Here is a 22,535-nt window from a genome sequence, read left to right as displayed (position 1 = left end):
TACCATTTGAAAAGATATTCAAAAATGAGTTTGGGTTGGATATAAAACATCTCGTTTGGTATCGATGTCTATGGACTATACTAAAAGAGAGGAGAATCTTGTATGTTTTCACATAAGATTTACAAGTTGTGCCCAAACTTGGCACTAAAATAAGGAATTTAATTCTTACAAGAAACATGAAAATTGATGACAGAGTGAAGAATGAAACTCATGTGTTTAACATAATTAAATTGATTGAGAGAGCTAAAACTCTACACTCGCATATGATGAATAACATGACATTTAACCTTGCTATCTTGTCTTTACCCAAATCCTACACTAAGTTCATTATGGACTTTTTGAAAGATTACAAGGGAGAATCCATTAAAGGTTTGATAAAAATGGTAGTGAATGATGATGAACACATAAGAATGACTAAATAGGTTAAAGCTAGTTTGGAAAAAGAGGAAGAAAGAAGTAAGGTTGATGTCTAGCTAAATTTTGAACTTAGCTATTACATCAGAACATATTAAACTCTCATAAAGGCATACCTGGGAAAAGTAAGGCAATTTGCCTTTGATGTGGTAAGCCTGACCATTGAAGCAAACGCTACAAAACCTTTCTAGCTAACGAAAGAAAGAAGACTGAGTCTTCAACTTTAGATAAGATTGAGAATTGAACATTTTCTTGAAATCTCATACTATTTAACATGAGATTTAAATTCTCATATTTGTTCGATGTGAAGAAACTAAGACATAGCAGAATGCTAGCCAAAAGAAGAGCTAGACCTACAAGTTGGAAATGTGACACATGCATGCCACATTAGCTGTAGGATCTACGTATTCATTTTAGTCCATAGACAAGATGAAAGAAATAAAAACTAGTTGTAACATTTTTTAGAAATAAAACTTCTGAGAGATTTATCACTATGATTATTTCAACAGTACTCAATTGTATAAATTAATTTGGACCAATAATTTGACATGAAAAACTATGTCATGACTAGAATTTTGATTCATTTAATTGTTGTTGAATGATGGATACCAATTATGCCTTTTAGATAAAGATGACCACGTCAATCTTTTACTAGTTTCAATGGGAGCATAATTCGACTATTGAATTTCATCTAAACAACGAGAATTAATAGTTTGTGCTAAATAAAACAAATTTTTAATTTCATCTGATTCATTGGACATTCCAATGAATATGATTTGTAGATCTTTGAAAATACAAATCTAAATACCTTGAAGAAATTCAAGAATAAAATAAAGAATTTGTTAACACATGTAATTAATCACTTGAATTAAACCAAATAGGTGAATGCATAAGACAGATGGTCCAATTTAATGCATGAGGTGTAGTGGGAGTTTTAATACTTACTAAATGTTTTAACGTAATACCTTAGTGATTATAGCCCACGTTTATGTCTTGGAGTATAACACATTATATATATGTTGTACGCATTGGATTGAAATCCAATGACTTAATTAACAATGATAGTGACATTAATGTTAAACAATTAACTTGAGTTAATTGAACTATATGTTAAATAGATTATCTTGCGTAATATTATAAATGAAACTTAAGAATATTGCTCTTCCAGTATCAGATAGATTTTAAAATCTATTTTGGAAGATTCTTAGAGACGTCATTATTTAAAAGATCAAGTGGGGGGATAATATAATTTAATTGAGTTCTAATTCACAAGAAATATAGACATAAAGTAAATGATGTGCTAATAAGCATGGTTGAACATTATAACAAAGATTACTTATTCCTATAAGAAAATGAATAATTAATCTGAGTATACAGAATCATGTAGGAAAGATAAGGTGCGTTATGAGTTTATAGGAAGTAAAATTCTCATAACTCTTAATAAATGCACTGGTAATTTATGATATTAAAATCTTAAGCCTATAAGTGAAACTAAAATCTAGATGCACTCATAGATGTTGCATACCATTAAAAGTTTGACAATTAATTATTAAGAGTAGCTCCAATGGATAAAACCTAGAATGGTTATGACCATATCACAACTAATGGTATTAACCTTGAAAAGGAGTTGGCCAAGTATGCAACTTGATGAGTATGAAAATTGTATACAAAACTAGTGGGAGTACAATGACAATTTTGACATTGTATATTTGTATGACGATAAACATATTAGAATTAAGTGTGAAATTTGCAGCTAACATAATAAGACTTGGGTAACCAAGTAATTCTTCATGGAAGAACTTAAACTAAGTAGACCATACCTTCACCTGGTCGATTGTTGTAAATTGTATAAACTACTAAATTCAAGTTAGAGTGTTTATAACTAAAGAAAGTTAAAGAGATTCAACAAATAAGAATCTGAAAGGATTCTCTTTTGTCATGATGATGCAAACCTTTATGGGATTATGTGTCACTGAACACATAAATTGAGAGACAAAAATGATTAGATTTCTATTAGTGTCAGCTATTAGAATGATCATAAATATCATTATATACACTTAAAATTAATGTCTTAGTTTTTTAGAAATATCAATTGTGTTCAAATAAGGGTCGTTGGATGACACACTGGGAAATATCCTTGATTTCCTAAAAAAAAATATGAATAATTCTTGAGATCTTGAATGATGAAGTCATCAAATGAGGAACAATGGCGTAAGACAAATTAGATTGAAAATAATTAATATCATTCAAAAGGATATATTGTATAAATGTTGAATCAATTCTATGTTGACAATTGAGTATGACGTATTCAAAATGCAAGGTCTTAAATGACATATTAAATCGTAAAATTAACTTCTAACCTAGTTGATTTGGTGTTATTAGTACTAAACAAATGCTTTATAGAGTCATGGTCTCACCAAATGACCCAATTACATACTCTGGCGATTTCACTTTGTTAGATTAACAAGAGAAAAGGTTATTTAACCTTTGAAAAATTGAATGAACAAATTATATCAATGAATGCTCTATTGCAACAGAAGCAATGATAGATGTGTATGGTCATCCGATGTTATTTGCATAGATAATTGGTTATAGTGCAAGTAAGAAATTGTTGGGGTTGGTGCCTTAGAGCTGATCCCTATGATTAGGGCTAGATTTGAACGAGCTCGATTCAAACAAGCCCAAAACAAGCAAACCTTAAGTGAGCTAGAGCCTACAACTTTAACATTTTCGAGCTTGAGCTTTTTGGAGTGTTTAGCTTGTCGAGCTCGCTAGCTAAAAATTTTGAAACAAAACGATGTCGTTTTGACCAATATATATTAAAATGACGTTGGTTTAATAACGAGCTAGTTAAAAGCTTGACTTTGAGCTAAACTCAAGCTTAAAATGAGCTAAGTTCGAGCTTATTTGAAGTGAGCTCAAATGACCTCAAACTCAATTCGGCTTGAATCTAACCCTACCTATGATGATACTAGTTCATTAATAAATGTCATATTTGTATCTACTATGAGACTCTTTGTCAAAAAATATATTAATATATGCTTAGACAAATATCCTAAGAATGGTTAAACCATGATGAGGGGATCAATGCTCGACACCTGATTGTGAGAACCTTATATGCACATTAGATAATTATTCTTAAAATATTTGTAACTCTGATATTATAATGATCAAAAGCACGTGTAATAGTGATAGAGCTATCATGGTGTTAAACGACCTCACTGAAAGATGATAACAGTTCTCACGTGTCAGAGTTGGTTGCTGACACATGTATGGTTTGACACTAGCCCAATGTAGTTTGGTTAAAAGATTACTAAAAAGGTTATAATTGGCTATATTGAAATATGTATAAAGGCTATAGCAGATTAACAGAGGATTTGTTACTCCGAAGCACGAGAGTTAATATCTCAGTTAGAGTTCTTTAATAGATGATAACGACTAATTAAATCATGGCTATAGTGGATTGAGTTGGTGCTTAATCTGATATTTTTTTGGTCGTTGACAAAAGTTAGTCTATATAACTCAAAGATCCCTAAAGAAGACACTTCATCTATACCTCAACCTCGAAGAGATATCATATGATAAAAGGATCAAATTGTATAAGCAATCGTATCATTGACAAGTTAAGAAGTTATATATTGACACTCCTGGGTGGTCGTGATGTCTTGCTAGAGGCCATTGTTGGTCTATGTCCGAACAGATGTCAATTGAGAGCCTGACATGAATCTAGTCACTATCAATTTAGTAGAAAGCCTATGGGTTGCACACAAGAAGGAGTTAATCGAACTCTAGAGGCACAGGATTTTTTGAGATGAATATGAGTTGGATCCGATTTAGATTCTAGATTGAGGGTTTTGAGTCTTAGAAAGGTCTTTAGATCCAAAAGTATATTTTATAGTACTGAAGGACTAAAGTGAAACAATACTTAGCAGTTAGAGTTGCATGTGAGAAAGTATAGAGTTGGATTGAATTTATTTAGTTAGATAAATCCAAGCCTAGTGCATTATTTCATATGAGCCACTAAATTTAAATTTTAAGCAAAATATAATATAATATAATAATATATATATTTTTATATAAATAAAATATCAATATATATGTGTACTTGCATATTCTTGCATGATTTTATGTATACATATTTGTGTGTGTGTGTATGTTTAAAAACACAACTGACACACATGTTTTTCTTCTAACGAAAGAAAAAATTAAATCACTAGCCGCCAAGGTTGAAAAGGAATTTATGTGCTTCATTTCTTACAGGTGTTGACGCCACATATATATTTTTTCCTCACAGGTTTCATAAGTGAACCGCACATTAACATATGCAAAAATTATAAACCGTAGCCACCTATTGCATGTTTTCTCCTCTTTATCTAAAGTTTCATGCAAATTAATAGATCATGCTCAAGCCTTAGAAGTCTTCGAGTATAGTTTCAGTCTCCAATTGAGTTCGTACTCTGTATAGATTCAAAGATTTAGACATACACTTGGTTCTGGGAGTGGCTTCACAATCTGTCTCAATTAATAGAAGTTAAAAGAATTATCTTTTTATAGGTATATTCTATAAACACCTTATGAGTATTAATAACATGATTGTGAATTAATTGTCCTATAAGGTTGATCCAAAAGAGGTTTTTGTGGTGTATTTGTTTATTAATTAAATTTTAAAGAACTATTTTGTTGCTGGAAGGTTGCAAATTCCCTACAATGGTGTCTTGTGACTCAATATGGTGACATACTAGTCATTCATGATGGTAAGCCTATGATCTAAAAAAATCCTATATAAGATTCAGATTCTGCCAAGTGGCTAGAATCCATGATATCTAAGATGAACTTTGTGTCTATAGTAAAGCATAGACTATCGTGGATCCACCCATATGGGTAGAACTTATAGAGGGTATATGGGTATTCGAAAAGAAGATTGATATGGACGCTAACATGCTTATCTACTAAAGCATGGTTTGTTACCAAAAGAGCCAAACAAAAATTAGACATAGACTATGATGAAACCTTTTCATCAGCTGCAAGGTTGAAGTCCATCCAAATTTTGTTTGCAATTGTGATATACCACCACAATGACATTTGACAGATGGAAGTCAAAAATCATTTTTCCAATCAAAAACCTTGCAAAGGATGTATACAAGACACAATCGAATGATTTCATTCTTGAAGGGCAAGTTGGTAACTTGTGCAACTTACAAATATCCACACAGACTCAAGCAAGCTTTAAAGAACTAAAATAGCTATTTTGATGGAACCGTAAGAGAATTTGGTTTCATAAAAAATGAAGATGAGCTTCGTGTATATAAATAGGTTAGTGAGAGTGTAGTATAATATTTCTAGTACTGTATATTGATAACATATTACTTAAAGGAAATGATACACCAAACTTGTAGACGATAAAAATTTGGTTATCCAAGTGCTTCTCCATACTCGGTATTAAAATCATTCATGATAGATTGCATCGGTTGTTTGTTAAAGGTTTTCGATCTAACTAAAACACATTATACATTAGTGGAATTAAAATTTTATGAACAAAACACTACCCATAGATCAAGGGGGGCTTATACATATAATATACACAAAAAAGGGGAATCAATACCTACATTTGGAGGCTCCATCAAGCAGATTTTATTTTAAATCCATTTTTGCTTTCTTTATTATTCCATCGAGGCCTTACTCATCCACATATAGGCATGATAGCACTATACATTTATGAAAAGATTAATGTAAAAATAGTTTGTTCTTGAATATTATAAACAAGTGTCGCATCCATGAATTTATCCGAGGAGAAATTTTGACCCGATAATTGGAGCAAATTCCTTATACTTTAATAATTAAATGTATTTCTTTGGTATCCTAAACTGCCGGACATTTTATGCATGCATAAAAACTGTTACCCACTCACCCAGCAATCAATGTCCAAGTTACATTATACAGATTCTCCAGGAGGGCAAATTTGTAAAAGAGAGAAATAAAAGAAATGCGACTTGAACAAGTATTGCAGTATATGTTGAGAATTTGAACTTTCAAAGTTGTTTCACTAGCTAAAATTACAAAAAGCGATTCCCATGTCATTTTCATGGTGGGAATCAGTCCCTTTCTCTTTGTCTCTCTTCATAACTCTTTCTTTAGGTCTTCTTCTTACACTTCATCTCTCTTCATGGGCTAAGTAAAACCTATATGTAAATTGGCTGAAGAGTATGAACAAAGCCTAAACATTTTCAGCTTCTTTGGGATTCCAAATTTTCCGAAAGCTGAAAGTTACCGAGTGTGGCCAAAACTCAGGTCTGTTAATGGGACTTTCCCCTACAGCTTCTTGAAAAAAGCCTTTGATTACTCATAGATCTTTAAAAAGATGTATACGCTTTTAGAATCAGTGCGCGGTTTCAAAAAAATGCACGGTTTCTCATAATTTATAAAATTTGATCTGTTGAAGGAAAAAAAAATCTTATACATAAGAAGATCTACCATCAATTCTTTTTGGCCAATTTTGCATCTCATGTAATCTGATTTAATATTTTTACCTTTTGTTTGAACTGCTTCCTTTCTATGCTATATGTGTGATCGATTTCATCTTTTACACAAGTTTTCTGAATTGATATGATCTTAGTTTATATCTCCAATTTTAAAGGTTTAACCATACAAAAAGAGGGAGAACTCCCAGGAAATAAACTGATAGCTTTAATTACAAAAAAATCTTGTCAATTTTTCTGTATATTTTTATTTTATTTCACACAAAAGGTTATGGATACATCGAAATTTTTTTTCTGCAATTAATAAATTCTTCTTATTCATGCAGCGTTTGTCATAGTCTTACAGCTTTTATTCTTCTCTTTCAGTTTGAAGACTTTGTTCAAATTTTATTTTCATCACTTATATCTCAGATCTTCCAAAGTAGAGGACTGTTTATATAATTTTCTTAAGTATTGTTTGTGAAAATTCAATATTAGAAATGCCTGAATAAGTACCAGTAAGTTTTGCTTTGTCAGTGCATTGTTTCAGTAGTGTTTCCGTAGAAATGGGAAAAGGAAAAAAAGAGATCAAGAAGATTGAGAACTCAACGAGCTGGCAAGTGACCTTTTGCAAGAGGAGGAAAGGACTACTGAAGAAAGCCTATGAACTTTCAATTCTCTGTGAAGCTGAAATTGGCCTCGTCGTCTTCTCCACCCGTGGCCGCCTCTATGAGTATTCCAACACCAAGTAATGTTCTTTTATATCCTCCCTTGATGATCACAGTGTTCCTATATATTTCTTCCCACGATGATTTTTTACTTAATAATTTTGGGTTTCAAAGAAGCTAATCATAATACACATTTCTACAGTTAATTCATATTTTCTTTCTTTTAATTACTGCAGCTTTACTATTGGATCTACGTTTGTATATTCATTTTTTTATGCATAGATCCACGGTTGCTTTGGTCATTCTAATGAGATGTTTCTAAACTATAATGGTCTAGTACAAAAGGGTACCGGCACACTGAGTTCAAATGGGAATCAGAAGAAGTTTTTCCTTAAATTAGCACAAAATTATCACTCTAGTTTATAGTTTATGATTTCGATATATTTTGCTTTGAGTAATGAGGGGCCTCTGAAGGTCTCTGAGATTTGATTTCTCTGTAAACCCTCTGAATGTTTTGAGTACATAGTATGATATCTGCCCTAAACAATAAATCTCAAAACATAGCATTTGAAATATTTGTCCTCCATCATAGTTTGATTGACAAGGGGAACAAAAAGGGCAACCAAGTTCTTGATCTTCATCTCAAAGTGAGAGTTGTTCATTTGTTCCATCTCTTCGTGAGAATCCGTGTCTAAGTGGAAGGCTGTGTATAAGCAGAATGAAACTCCTAGTTCTCTGTATAAAATTTGTATTATATCTTTCTCTGGGTCAAACTTACGCATTCAATATTTCCAATGATAATCTTAGATTCAGAAAAAGAGAACGGCAATTATCTAGGGTTACTTATTTAGTAATTGCACTTCTCTCTAGAAAACAAAAGAAAGAAAAACTGTAGTAGTTTGTCTTCCTTACTTTATCTCTCAATCTCTTCATGTTGTTTTTTATGCACATTAAAACGTCATATCTCTTTTTCGCATGTGTGCCAATGTTCATACAAAAGTTTTGATTTCTTGAATTCTTCCTCTTAACTCGTGTATTGTGTTTAGGGGAGTTTGTATGTAAGTTTACGATACCCACTTCATATTAGAAGATAATGGAAACTCTTTTGCAGTTGAAATCTTCAGTCTTGACTGCATTGAATCATACCTTGAAATCTGCAGCCCACACTACAGTAGTTCCATCATTTGTGCCCATACTTTAGACAGTAGAATCCTCATCAGAGCTATTTGTTTTCATCTCTTTAGTGAAAAGTTAATATTTTAGTCATGAATGAGCTAGCCGAAGAGCTGAAACTTAGATAAGACTTTTCCTAAACCAATATTAATTTGTGCTTTCAACATAAAAGAGAACAGATAAGTTCAACAAAGAATTACCGTGTACCAGTTAAAGGCAACTACATTTTCCCAGAAGCAATAAAGAAAAAGATGCTGTGTATTTAGATTAGTTGCATTCAGTAGTTCTGTCCCTTTCCTCTTTCGTTATACATCAATGTAAGTCTCTTATTTTTTCTTTATTTCCAGTTTTAGCTTTCATTATTACTACATCCTTCTGTGCCAGCAATATAATCTAGATCGTATCCCTTCTGTCAGTTTTGTTCACTCTTCTCTCAGTTGTCTTTACTCTGAAAGGCTTGACTGAAATTCACTACTTTCTTTTTGTTAATTCTCTGGTGACAAAAAGTTAAAACCAAAAGATATGCACATTTTGTTTTTCTTTATTCTGTGCATTTTTCCTTATCATATAGTTTGAAATATGACTAGAAGAGAAGGATAGTTGGTGGTGAAGATGACTAGAAGAGAAGGAAGACCGATTGTGTTAGTATTGGTGAAGATGATTAGGGGAGAAAGATAACTGATGGTGTTGGTAGTGAAGATGATTAGAGGAGAATGATGATTAACAATGATATTATTGATGAAAATAATAAGAAGAGAAAAAAATAGTCAATAATTGGTGGTGAAAATGATGAGAAAAAAACAAAATTGTTAACGGTGTTATTGGTGAAGATTAAAGGAGTAGAAAGAGAATGAACCTTGTTTGGTGGTGAAGAACTCAAAATGATGAGAGAAGGAATTGAAAGGGGAAAATAATTTTTTTTAAGAAAGAGAAAAATAACAAATTATAATTATTAGAGTATAAATTTGTAAATTAAATTCTATTGGAGGATAAATTGGTTAACTAAAATTTTCATTTTTGATAGGGATTATTTTAATTTTAATTAAATTAAAGATATATTAATAATTGAAATTTGTATTAAATCGTAGGGATATTTTTTTCATTCTATTAACATATGATGAAACCATAATTTACATTGAAATCAAACAAAATCTATTAACAAAAATAGATGATAAGCAAAAATTAGATTTTTCAAGTTTAGATAGTGAAAATTTGCCGTTTCACCAAACCTTGGATGGTAAATAGTCATATGGCCTTAAATGTGTTTGTCAAATGATAGAAACTCTAACTAATTTAACGAAAGTAGAGGCTAAAAGTAAATTGTTATTTCAGACAAAAAACTTTGATTTAGTGATACAAGTAAATTAGAAACTTAAAAAGTTAACAAACACTATCTTGAGTACACACAGGGGTAAGTAAAAAACCCAGGAGTAATTTAACTGTAAAATTAGCTCATGTTCATTGTAATTACATTGATTGGTATACAGTTTACAAAGTTAGTCTGAAGTTCATTCTCTAGAATTCTGTTTTCAGTAGCTTCAGTTTTAAATTTTATCCAACACTCTTCTGCATGTCATAATGTATGTATGGCACTCTTTACTTTGTAGGCGTCTAATGGGTGATTCCTTAAGTACTTTATCTGTGAAGGAGCTAAAACAGCTGGAGAATAGACTTGAAAGAGGCCTTACAAAAATCATGTCGAAGAAGGTAAAATTTGATGCGCTTATAGTTTTTAAATTTGCCACTAATTAATGACTATAATTTAATCTGGCTAAATTTCATCCTCGGAAGTGTCACTGCCATTCTTAATCTTGTGCTTACATATTGGTGAAAAGATAGAAGAGAGGATTAGTGTGAAAAATCCTCATGAAATTATATGTACCTCATGGTTCTTTCTCAAGCAACTTAAAATAACTGAAACTTGATGTAATTTTTCAGTTTTCAATTTTTTAGAGCAGTACCCCTTATTCATTTAATTGGTTTTGATTTGTTGCTTTTTTTTCTTCTCTCTGCAACAGCATGAAATTTTGCTAGCCGAAATTGAGTACTTTCAGAAAAGGGTATTGCCAACTAGCTTTTACTTTCCTTCCAAGCTTTATAAAACTTTGTATTTCTATGTCTTCAACTTCTCATGAACTGTTTGATGCTCTACATATCTACAAATTTCTATAGGAGATTGAACTCGAAAATGAAAGCGTGTTTCTTTGATCTAAGGAACGCAAATTTCAGAGTTCTTTTATTATCTTTTAAATAATAATATCGAAGCTTACAATATAGTGATGCCCATAAATATGAAGGGAGATTAAATAAAACTATGTCCCATAATTATGTGTTTTTTGTCCTTTTATCTATTAAACATTATCATGATCACCGGACTTAGGTACACATTAATTAGTTTATTCTTATTTTTTATTGTCTTCCTCTTTCATAATTATATTATTATTATCATTATTTCTAAAATTCAGATTGCAGAAGTTGAGAGCTTTCAACAACCAAGCAACATGGTGACTAGACCAGCAGACCTTAATGCAATTCATGAATTTGCTTCTGGGAACTTCTTAAGTCCAACTATGATTGAAAATAATGAAACTGGATGCACTCACCGGAACTAGAAAATTCTCCATCTTGGGTAACTTTTCATTTCTTCCATTGCTGAGTGTGTGAAAATTGTAGACACTACACTTTATTCCAGAATCCATTTATCATTTTTGTGTTTAGATGTGGAGACGGAGATCAGGTATCCTATAAAAATTTGTGAAAGGAAAAATAAAGCGATTTTCAAAAAATGTTAAAAACAATGTTTTATATATATATTTTTGAATAATCAAATAGGTATATAAATAATATATTATTATATAATTGAATGATTATAAAATAAATACGTTGAATCATTTGTGAGCTTATTTAAGAATATCGATATTACAAGCATGAATGACATAATATACACATATATATTTGCTTATGTTAAGTTCAAATCTTAATCAAGTTAATTGCTCTTACGCAGGTAAATTGTGGGAGATGATAAAAAATCAAGCGCATATGTACATCGCTGTGTATTATTGTGGTCATTGTTTTGTTACTTCCAGTTACAGTTATGTTTTAAAGACTAATGCTTTTGTGATATATAAATTTCTAAAAACAAATAATTAATTCTGAAAAATGGAACACAAATATGAAAAAAATATAAATTTCTAAAATATGCTTTTGTGATATATCCATTCTTTTTTTCCTTAAATCATCCATCATGATGATGATTGACTTGAAGAAAGTAAATTTTTTTTTTTTTTTGGCATTAATGATACAGAAATTTCTAAAGACAAGTAATTAATTCTGAAAAATGGGACAGAAATATGAAAATGGTCTTCCTTCCATACTTTTGACCTTTTGTCACCAAAGATATATATATATACATACATATATATGTATGACACTTTCAAAGCTAAAACTAGAAATGAAAGAAATAAGAACACTTCTGATTTATGAACTTGTTCAATACTGCAACTCCATTTTTAGTATCACCTTTCAGGAAAATGTAAATGCATTTTTTTTTCTTTTCTTATAATCATAAAGTTTTAAAATTCTCCCTAAATTAATTATATTTTTTTTTTTGGCCAAAAGACTTATTCCCACCCAATATTTAGTCCATTGTCAAACTTTCGTCTTTTAAGTTTCAAAAATTTAAATATTCATCTGTTAGTTATTAAAGTTAACAAAGTCTGTTAATATTAAAGGTATAATTGTTGTTTAACTAGTAATATTAAAAAAAAATTATCTCATTTTCCCACCTTAATTTAAAAACTAACAATTTTCTCTCAGTTTAAGTTTTGAAAACCTACCTTATTCCCCCTAAGATTTTATTTTTTTCTCTACATTTTCCAACCAGTTTCTCCATCTTTGGACGCCTTCTTTAGCCCAATTCTTGTTTCTCAAGCACTCTCTCTCTTGATTTGGCTTCATTCAATTATCTAGAATTGATTTTGTTTGAACACATCTCATCATCAATTTTGAATGAAAACAAACGAAGACTAAACCAAACGAAGACAAAATCGAAAAAAGACAAAACCATACATAATCGGTTTTAGACTCTTTGTTTGGTCTATAATGATTTCAATTGTGAATGAAACTAAAGGAAGAAGAATCAACACGACAAAGTGGGAGAGACAAAGGTACATTCATGTCGGACTAGATTAAAGAAGTGGGAGAGAGAGCACCACTCACTATGTTGGGAGGGAGAGAGAGCACCGAAGAAATAGGAATTGTGCTGAAGAAGGCAATTGAAGATGAAAAAGTTGTCTAGAAAATGTAGGAAAAAAATAAAGCCCTAAGGGGGAAAAAGTAAGTTTTCAAAACTTAAGCTGGAGAAAATTGTTAATTTTAAAAATTAAAATAGGAATATGAGATAAAATTTATTTTTTTTAATATTGTTAATTAAATGACAATTATACTCTCAATACTAAACGATTTTATTAACTTTAATAATTGATTGTTGGGTATTTAATTTTTGAAACTTAATAAATAAGAGTTTGAAAATGAACTAAAATTTGGGTGAGAATAAGCCTAAATTAATGGTGGTGGAAAGCACTAAAAAGATTACTAAACGTTAAACATATATAGACAGAAGACATTCATCATGACCTAAACTGATAAAGTTCTCCAAGTTACTTCCAAAGAGATTTAAACAAAATTAGTACTGCCAGACGTCCCAAAGCTATAAAAGTAATAACGAAATAAAATAAATCCAAAAAACAAGACAACAATATAAAGAATTTGGCTAAGCATTACTTTTTTTAATTAAAAAATATATATAAATTTATGGGCTAGCGCTTTAAAGTGCCATTACTGAATGAAGAAACCCTATAGGAGTTTTTAGTTTAACCTTTTCTGAATCAAATATAACATTAGAGAAGAAAGAGAAAAGGATTAGTTTCATTGGAAATATTAATTGAAAATTATAAATCTCACACATATGGCATGGCCTTACACTTATGCACGGATTCTCACATATCACAGTGACAAAAATATTTTTAAAAAAAGAGAAACCAGAGGCATTAAAGTCGAAAAACCAGAACTTTGTTGCCCTTCTGTCTCTCTTGGATTCTAATATATTTGCAACGGGTCGGTTTCGGGTGAGTTCCTCATTACCAAAAAAAAAAAAAACTTAAATTTTTTACATTTTAAGAGTATTCATATTTTGCTAAGAACATAGATATTATGTTATGTATTAGAAATATGTACAAATTATATAATTGAGTTGAAAAAATAAATTCATATTATACGGTAATTACAAAGTCAAATAAAGTTTTAATTTACCTGTTAGATCTTAACCAACTTAAAAAGAAATGTAGATATTAAGAATTTGTCTTCTAAGCATATTTGATGAAGATTAACTCTAGGCATTAATTATTTTCTAAAATCATAAAGGCAGACGGCAAAATTTTAATTTTCCTAACATGCAATGCATGGTAAAAATTAGGAAAATGGGTTTTAGTGAGAAATCTTAGTCATTCATGTTGCGCCATATATAATTTCTCAAGGCAAGGACAATGTCGGTGGCTACATAATATAATGATCTATTCAAGGTTATCACTGCCATGCAAGTTCTGGCCAACAACTAGAACTCTAAATCATAGAATTTCCAGCTCAACTGATAACTAATGTGGTAACTAATGAAGGAAAAATGTGTAAGTCCAATCTGAACGTACTGATAATTAACTAGACTTAATTAGATCACCAACTTGATATTGCAAGTGTAATTGGAGAAAAGAAATTAACGGGAAAAGAAGAGTTGCTTTTTTTATATTAACCAATATATGAAATCAACATTTTGGTTTCAGATAATATATGAGGGTATTTAATGAAATGTTGAGAAATTATATATTAATAAATGGTTATTGCGGATTTCTTTTTAATAAATGTTTAATTTTTCCCTAAAATTTTTTACCGTAGGTTTGATAATTAAAATGATTGGTTATATTGTTATTCATTTCTAAGGAAAATAGATTCAACGAGATGAGAACACAATGAAGTATGTTAGAGATTTTTAAAAAATTGATTAAAATTCTCTCTGGAACAACACTTGAGGGATTCATCCAACTTTTAAGTGAACAGTATGATATTGATCTGATGAAAAACTATATTTAACTATGTAGGAAACTAAAAAGAATTGAGTTGGACTACTTTGTTAAGATCAAAAATGACAAAATGTGCAAGGCCTTATTAACATGTCTCAATACTTCAAGGAATATATTCCTGCTTTTGTTACATGTACCGCAATCGAAGGATAAGAAAAAGAAGAAGAAGAAATTGGTGGCAACAATGATAATGAAGTGAAAACAAAATCTGCTAGGGAAGACTTGATTGATTTCAATAATGATGCATTCTATATTATTGTTGAATGGGTTCGTGGAGACAAATAAAAGGTTTCAGACTAGGGTTACTTTAAAGAAAACAAGATGACTAATATTTCTGTTGATGAGGCAAACTTTGGGGATATGTCACCTGTTAACTATGACATTAATAGTCTGCAGTTTGAAGATCCTATAATCGGTGGCGGGAATTATATAGAACCATTTTTAATAATGTCCCCACTAATCTGTTTAAATGGCTTCCCAATTTTCCTTCACAACCTTCAACATCATCAAATGGTGGAGGATCGATCTGAGAAGGGAATGCTTTAAAACTTGTTGACATTTTTAATGACAAAAAATACTTGAAAGATGATGTGGACCAATTTACCCTCGAGAAAAGATTTCAGTACAACATGTTTAAGTCTGACACAAGAAAATTGAAGATTAAGTGTTATGGTGAGAAATGTCAATGGTTTTTATCTAGAAAAAGAGTCAAACCCAATCAATTTTTCCAAATTAGTAAAATGAATCCAACCAATATAATTAAGCCTACTTATTCAGATATATAATTACACTTATTTGCGTTAATCAATTAACAATTACATACCTTAGTACTGGTGAATACAATTCTTATATAACTCCAACCAGGAACATCTCATGTTCGCCACCTAAACATTTACAGGGACACATAGATATCAACCAAGGCCACCCAATTATACAGAGTGTCGATCATCTCATATATCCAATACTACAATGTAAACATGGATAATTACATTCAATTAATTTTTTTCCTTGCCAATGAATATATATAATCAACAAATATACACTTACCTATAATGTAAGGGGGAATCTATAGATGTTATATTTATGTATGCCAAGCATTTGTCAGAGTAGATCTTGTCACTCGCTTGATACATTGACTCGAACATCATTTTTCACGTCAGAACACTCCATGAGTAAGAGTTAAAATCGTTCAAGTGATCAGCCAACTAGAGATACTATAGAGATATCTTCTTTTATTGGTCATTCCCTAGTAACATTCATCTTTGGCTAAGCCTTGATATAACTATTGAAGCATAAATGAGTGCACTAACACTCTACTGAACCTAGTATCTAGTATTTGAAGAAGACGCTCAAAGCATGTCCTCTCAAATAATTGCAGCTGCTTCGGTGTCAATGTAAATCTAATCTTCTATATGGTAGTTCGTAGGACATGACATGTAACCTCTGCTTGAAAGTGTCATGCCTCATCCAAAATTCTCAATTCACTGTCATCACGTTTTCTTTTATGAGAAATATCCTGTAAAAAAAAATTAAAGTTTATAAGAATTTCATAAAAAACAGATATAAAATCAAAGACAAAAAATGATACCTGAAATTCAAAAATTACATATTGAAATACCCTAAAATCAAAAAAATTGAAAACTCAATCTTAAATTTAAAAATTAAACAGTGAAATACCCTAAAATAAAAAAAATTAGAAAACTGAACTAAAATTTGAAAATTACATATCCAAAAACCTTAAAATGACAAATATAAAAAAACAAATATGAAATTCAAAAACTACACATTAAAATACCCTAGAATAATAAAAACTGAAAAATCGATCAAAATTTTGAAAATTACAAGTCAAAATATCCTAAAATGACAAAAATTAAAAAAGGACATGAATTTAGAAAACTAAACATTAAAATAATCTAGAATGACAAAAACCAATAAATCAATTTGAAATTCGAATATTACATATCGAAATACCCTAAAATGACAAAAATTAATTAAAAAAAAACCTAAATTTCGAAAACTAAACGTTTAAATGTCCTAGAATGACAAAAACTGATAAATCAATCTAAAATTTGAATATTACATATTAAAATACCCTAGAATAATAAAAATAGAAAAACTGAATAAAAATTTGAAAACTACACGTCCAAAAACCTTAAAATTACAAATATCGAAAGCAGACCTAAAGTTCAAAAGCTAAATATTGAAATACCCTAGATGACAAAAACTACAAAATTGATTAGAATTTCAAAAATTACTAGTCGAAATATCGTAAAATAACAAAAAAAAAGGGCCCTAAATTTCGAAAACTAAATATTGAAATACTTTAGAATGACAAAAATTGATAAATCAACGTAAAATTAAAAAATTACATGTTAAAATATTCTAGAATAATAAAAATAAAAAAACTGAACAAAAATTTGAAAACTACACATCCAAAAACCTTAAAATGACAAATATCACAAAACAAACCTAAAATTCGAAAACTACATATTGAAATATCCTAGAATTGCAAAAACTAAAAAATTGATTGAAAATTCAAAAATTAAAAATCGATATACCCTAAGGGACAAAAATAAGAAAACAGACTTGAGTTTTAAACACTAAACATTAAAATAGCTTAAAATGACAAAAACTAAAAAATTGATCTGAAATTTGAAAAGTACATGAAAAATAAGTTTAGAAAGCACAAAAATCAAGAAATAGACCTGAAATTCAAAAACTACACGTCGAAGAACCCTAAAATAGGAAAAACGGACATGAAATTTGGAAACTAAATGTTGAAATAGCTTAGAACGGCAAAAACAAAAAAACAATTGATGTAAAATTCGAAAATTACATTGAAAAAGGGGCCTAAAAAGCACAAAAATCAAGAAACGGACTTGAAATTTGAAAAATACACATTGAAGAACCCTAAATTAGGAAAAACAGACATGAAATTGGAAAATTAAACATTGGAATAGCTTAGGATGGCAAAAACTGAAAAATCGATCTGAAATTCAAAAATTACATCAAAAAACAGACATAGAAAGCACAAAAATAATAAACAAACTTGAAATTCGAAAATAATATGTCAAAGAACTTTAAAACAGAAAAAACAATTAAGAAATCCGAAAACTACATGTAGTGAAAAATATCAATTTGCCTTTTTATATATTTTCTACTCTCTCACAAGTTCTATATTTTTTTCTTGTCCCCTTATCAATTTTCTTATTTCTCACAGATCCTGCAGTTTCAAAAAATTAATTTCCCCCTACTCCCCAAATTCACTGGGTTCCCTGAAGCACCCCTTGAATTTACTATTCAAAATATCCCCTCCCCTATGGTTTCCCCCAATCTCCCCTAGGTCCTTACTATTTCAAAAATCTCATTCTTCCCCCCTCCCACTTGGTGTCGTTCAAACCCGAGGGAGATTTTATTCACCCTGGGGTGGATCTCTGGCAAATCTAAGTCATTTTTGGTCAAAAATCATCATTTTAGTCTCAAATTTTAACAAAATTAAATTTATACAAATTATAACACAATAAATGTTAAACAATTCAATTAAAAAAAGCAAGAATTAATACATTTTATGCATTGTTCAAAACCAAAACTCTAAACATTCAACGCTCAAAATCTTCATAAAATTAGAATAATCCTAATAATAAAATAATTCAAACAAGAGTAGAGATGATGTACTGACCTTCTTTGTCATTTTCGTAATCCAAAAACATGAAAAAAGTCAAAAAAAAATTCCAAAGAAGAGGAATGGTGTTAAACCCATGGGAGACTCAGGATTTTCTATGAACATCTCAGTGAACAAAACATCATGGCCACTCGAACAAGAAAGTATCAGCGAACATCTCTATAAGATTTTGTAACATCATAGTTACGTACAATTCAATCATTTCCTCAATTGATATCTTTCAAAGTTGAGACATAGAAGTGTGTCATCTTAGTAGTTCCTTGATATGAGTTGATACACATTAATGACTTACATGGATTAACCTAAACCTTATCCCACTGTGGCTACAAATTCAAACAGTCATAAATGTCTTTTAGCATTTCACATATGAGATATCTTCTATTATGCTCAAAAGTGACGAATCCTTTATTGATCAACCATAGCTACCATGCATCTCACGATATAGTTAATCTTTACCTTTATGATACCTCTATTATGACGTTACGTTGGATAGTGTCAAACCATATCGATCCTTACACAAGACAGTTTAGCAATCTCAACCCAAATGATCACATGCACCCATGGTGTTCAGAAGATTTGTTATATAAACACTAGGGTCAATCCGATAAACACATCTATTACATACACCCATGTGTTGCACTAAGCAGTTAGTAAACAACTTTAACATATGATATTTATCACTACCTTTCAGTGGGGTTGTTTAATACTATAATAATCCTATCACCACTACATATGCCCTTCGTCATTGTAATGCCGGGATTATGAACATTTCTAGAATAGCCACTTAATGTGTGCATAGGGTTCCTATAATTAATTATCTGATCCCCTTGTCATAGTTCTACCATTCTAAATGCATGTTATTCACACAATCATATAATAGACAAGCATATGAACTAAATAACTAAAAATCCTTTTATTAATTAATGAGATAAATTACAATTACAAATGTCAAATCAATTGGCTCTAAAACATCTACTCTAACAATCTTTTACTTACACCATAGCCAATCGGTCATATATCTAATGTCCAATCTTACTACATGTCTTTCATGCTTCTATTACGGTATAGACTTTGTTAATAGGTCAACCTAATTGTCATCTATATCAATCATCTCTATTTGCATGTTACTTCACAGAATAATCTTTAAGATCAAATGATATTGTCTGAGTTTGTGTTTAGACTAAGAATGTATCCTTTGTCTTTCTTAGGTACATTATGATGTTCTTGATTGTCATCAAGTGTCTTTCACCTAGATAAGATCGATATCTACTATAAATGCTTAAAACATATGAGACATCAATCCTCGTATATAGCATGACGTACATGATGGATTCTACAGTCAAGGCATATAGAATCCTACTTATCCTATCTCTCATAGATTATGAAGATGAACATATCTCTTTTGAAAGTATACATTATAAAACATTGGTAGAAATTCTTTATTGGATTCTTTTATACAAAATCTCTTTAACACCTTGTTTATGTACGTGTTTTGACTTAGGCCAAGCAGTTTACACCTTTTATCTTGGAAAATTTTAATTCCAAAAATGTAGGTTGTTTCTCCTGAGTCTTTCATGGAGAAACATTTTAACAACTAAGCCTTTACCAATTGTGAGTTTGGTATGTCATTTCTAATAATCAAGATATCATCAACATACAATACAAAAAATGCAACTATGCTCCTATTGACCTTTTTATACACACATGGCTCATCTTTGATTTTGATGAAACTAAACTCTTGTACAACTTCATCAAAATGAATATTCCAGCTTTTGGAAGTCTATTTAAGCCTATTAATGGACTTTTACGGCTTGTATAATTTATTAGTCTGTCTAGCAAGAACAAAACCATTGAGTTGCTTTATATAGGCGTTCTTTACAAGTTTACCATTTAGAAAGGTAGTTTGACACCCATTTGAAAGATTACATAGTCATTATATACAACAATAACAAGCATAATTCTAATAGACTTAAGTGTAGCAACTAACGAAAAGGTTTCATCATAGTCAATGCCATATTTTTGTGTGAAACCTTTGACAACCAATCGTGCTTTATAGGTATACACATTACCATCCATGTTAGTTTTCTTTTTGAAAACCTATTAGCACCCCTCGACTATGACTTCTTCAGGTGCATCCACCACAGTCCATACTTGGTTCTAGTACATAAAGTCTATTTCAGATTTTATGACATCCAACCATTTATCAAAATTTGGACTTGAGACAGTGTCATAATGGGTCTCAGGTTTGTCATCAGAGATAACTAATACGTCATCGTGCTAAGTCATAAGAAAGTCAAATCTTTCTGGCTTACGACATACTTATGTAAATTTATATAGCTTTTGTGTGCTCTGAGGTTATTACTCTTGAGGTTGAGGAACTTCCTCATGATCAAACATTTGTGTTAGCACATTGTCTAATCTAACATCTTTGGTGTCTTATGGTATAAGAACTTCATCGAGTTCCACCCTCTTCCTACTAGTCCTCTTAAGAATAAAGTTAGTATAAGTAACAAAAACTTTTCACTTCTTCGGGTGATAGAAGTAATATCCCTTAGTTTCTTTTGGGTACCCTTCAAAGATATACTTTTCAGACTTAGTGTTTAGCTTATTCGAAGTCAATTTTTTAACATAAGCTTCACAATCCCAAATCGTCAAGTATTCTATATTAGGCTTTCACCCAATTTATAACTCATATAGGGTTTTTTTCCATAGATTTAGATAAGATACGGTTCAGTGTATAGGTAATAGTCTCTAGGGCATATCCCATAAAAGACATGGGTAGATCGGTAAAACTCATCATGAACCTGACTATTTCTATCAAAGTCCTATTAGTCCTAGCCACGATTCATGAACCAGCAATTTCGATTCAAAACCGCTGGTTCACGGTTTGAAAAATTAAGGACCTTAAACTGAAACTGTAATAGGATGGTTCGTTCATTGTTTGAAACCGACAGTTTCGGTTCATGACCTCGGTTCAGAATCGACAGTTCTGATTTGAAACCGACATTGAACCGTCAATTCTAATACATGATCTTGATTTAATTTTTAAATTATTAATTACAATAATTGAAAATTAAAAGAAAAACTTGGACTTAATTTTTCAATTAAGCTTCCTATGTATCTTTTTGAGGTTTAGAAGAATCAAAGTCTACGTAGTTCTCTTACCTTTGATATATGTGAATATTGACATTTGATTTTCATTCACATTTGATATATGTGAATATTGACCAAATCTCCTATTACTGGAAGAATTTCCACTACTTACCATTTTTTGATAATAAATAAAATTAATTATATAAATAAATTATATGATTAATTATGAAAGATAATAAATAAAATTAATTATAGAAATAAATTCTATAATTAATTATGAATTGTATAATAAAAATAGAAATTGGAATTAATAAAAAATTAAGAAAGAATTTAATTAAATTTAAGAGAATTTGATTGAATTGAAAGATTGAAAGAGTATTAAGAGTTGAAAGAATGAGAATAAGAGTTTGAAGAATTGAGTGAGAGTGTGGAGAGATTGAAATTTGAATGGATAAATATACACGAAAAAATTTTTTTGAAAAAAATTAAAAAATAGGGGAGTGAAATGTGATTTTAAAAATTGCAGGGGAAAACTCTGAAAATTGCGGGGGACCAACGGTCCCCTGCAATTTTCTTTTCAAAGCCAACGGTTCCCTGCGCAGGGAACCGTTGGCTCTTTAATAAATTTTAAAAAAATAAAAAAAATTCAAAATTTTTCGGTTCAGCACAGTAAACCATCGGTTTACATGTCGATTCATAAACCGGGTGTGAACTGGTGGTTTCACGATTCAAAATTAAGTAAACTAAAATTGAACTGCTAAATTCTAGTTTCGGTTCCGGTTCAGTCCGGATCTGGGTTTACCGGTTCCTGTTTCAGTTTTATCTGGTCCGGTTGGCCCGTGGCCAGGTCTAAGTCCTATTCCATCATTCAAATACACTATTATGTTATGGTATACTAGGAAGAGTGAGTTGAGAGACT

The 22,535-nt window shown here is 30.5% G+C and overlaps 1 protein-coding gene across 4 annotated transcripts; it reads left to right on the top strand.

Annotated features, from left to right (window-relative positions):
• The first annotated feature begins 6,489 nt into the window (after window positions 1-6,489).
• LOC123229238 (agamous-like MADS-box protein AGL11) lies at window positions 6,490-11,906 on the top strand. Of its 4 annotated transcripts, none has more exons than XM_044654900.1 (6): window positions 6,490-6,702; window positions 7,423-7,617; window positions 10,318-10,417; window positions 10,729-10,770; window positions 11,176-11,339; window positions 11,715-11,906. In XM_044654900.1, the coding sequence occupies exons 2-5, from the start codon at window positions 7,436-7,438 to the stop codon at window positions 11,320-11,322; spliced, it is 471 nt and encodes a 156-aa protein (XP_044510835.1). In that variant the 5' UTR covers window positions 6,490-6,702; window positions 7,423-7,435; the 3' UTR covers window positions 11,323-11,339; window positions 11,715-11,906. The 4 variants fall into 4 exon arrangements, with proteins under 4 accessions (XP_044510835.1, XP_044510833.1, XP_044510832.1 ...); XM_044654898.1 differs by having other exon boundaries at window positions 7,420-7,617; XM_044654897.1 differs by having other exon boundaries at window positions 6,492-6,702; window positions 7,407-7,617; window positions 11,715-11,905.
• The last annotated feature ends 10,629 nt before the right edge of the window (window positions 11,907-22,535 follow it).

The sequence above is a fragment of the Mangifera indica genome, chromosome 11, assembly GCF_011075055.1.
Source record: "Mangifera indica cultivar Alphonso chromosome 11, CATAS_Mindica_2.1, whole genome shotgun sequence".
Lineage (NCBI taxonomy): Eukaryota > Viridiplantae > Streptophyta > Magnoliopsida > Sapindales > Anacardiaceae > Mangifera > Mangifera indica.
The sequence above is the reverse complement of the archived record's forward strand: the minus strand, read 5'-3'. Positions and strand labels throughout refer to the sequence as shown.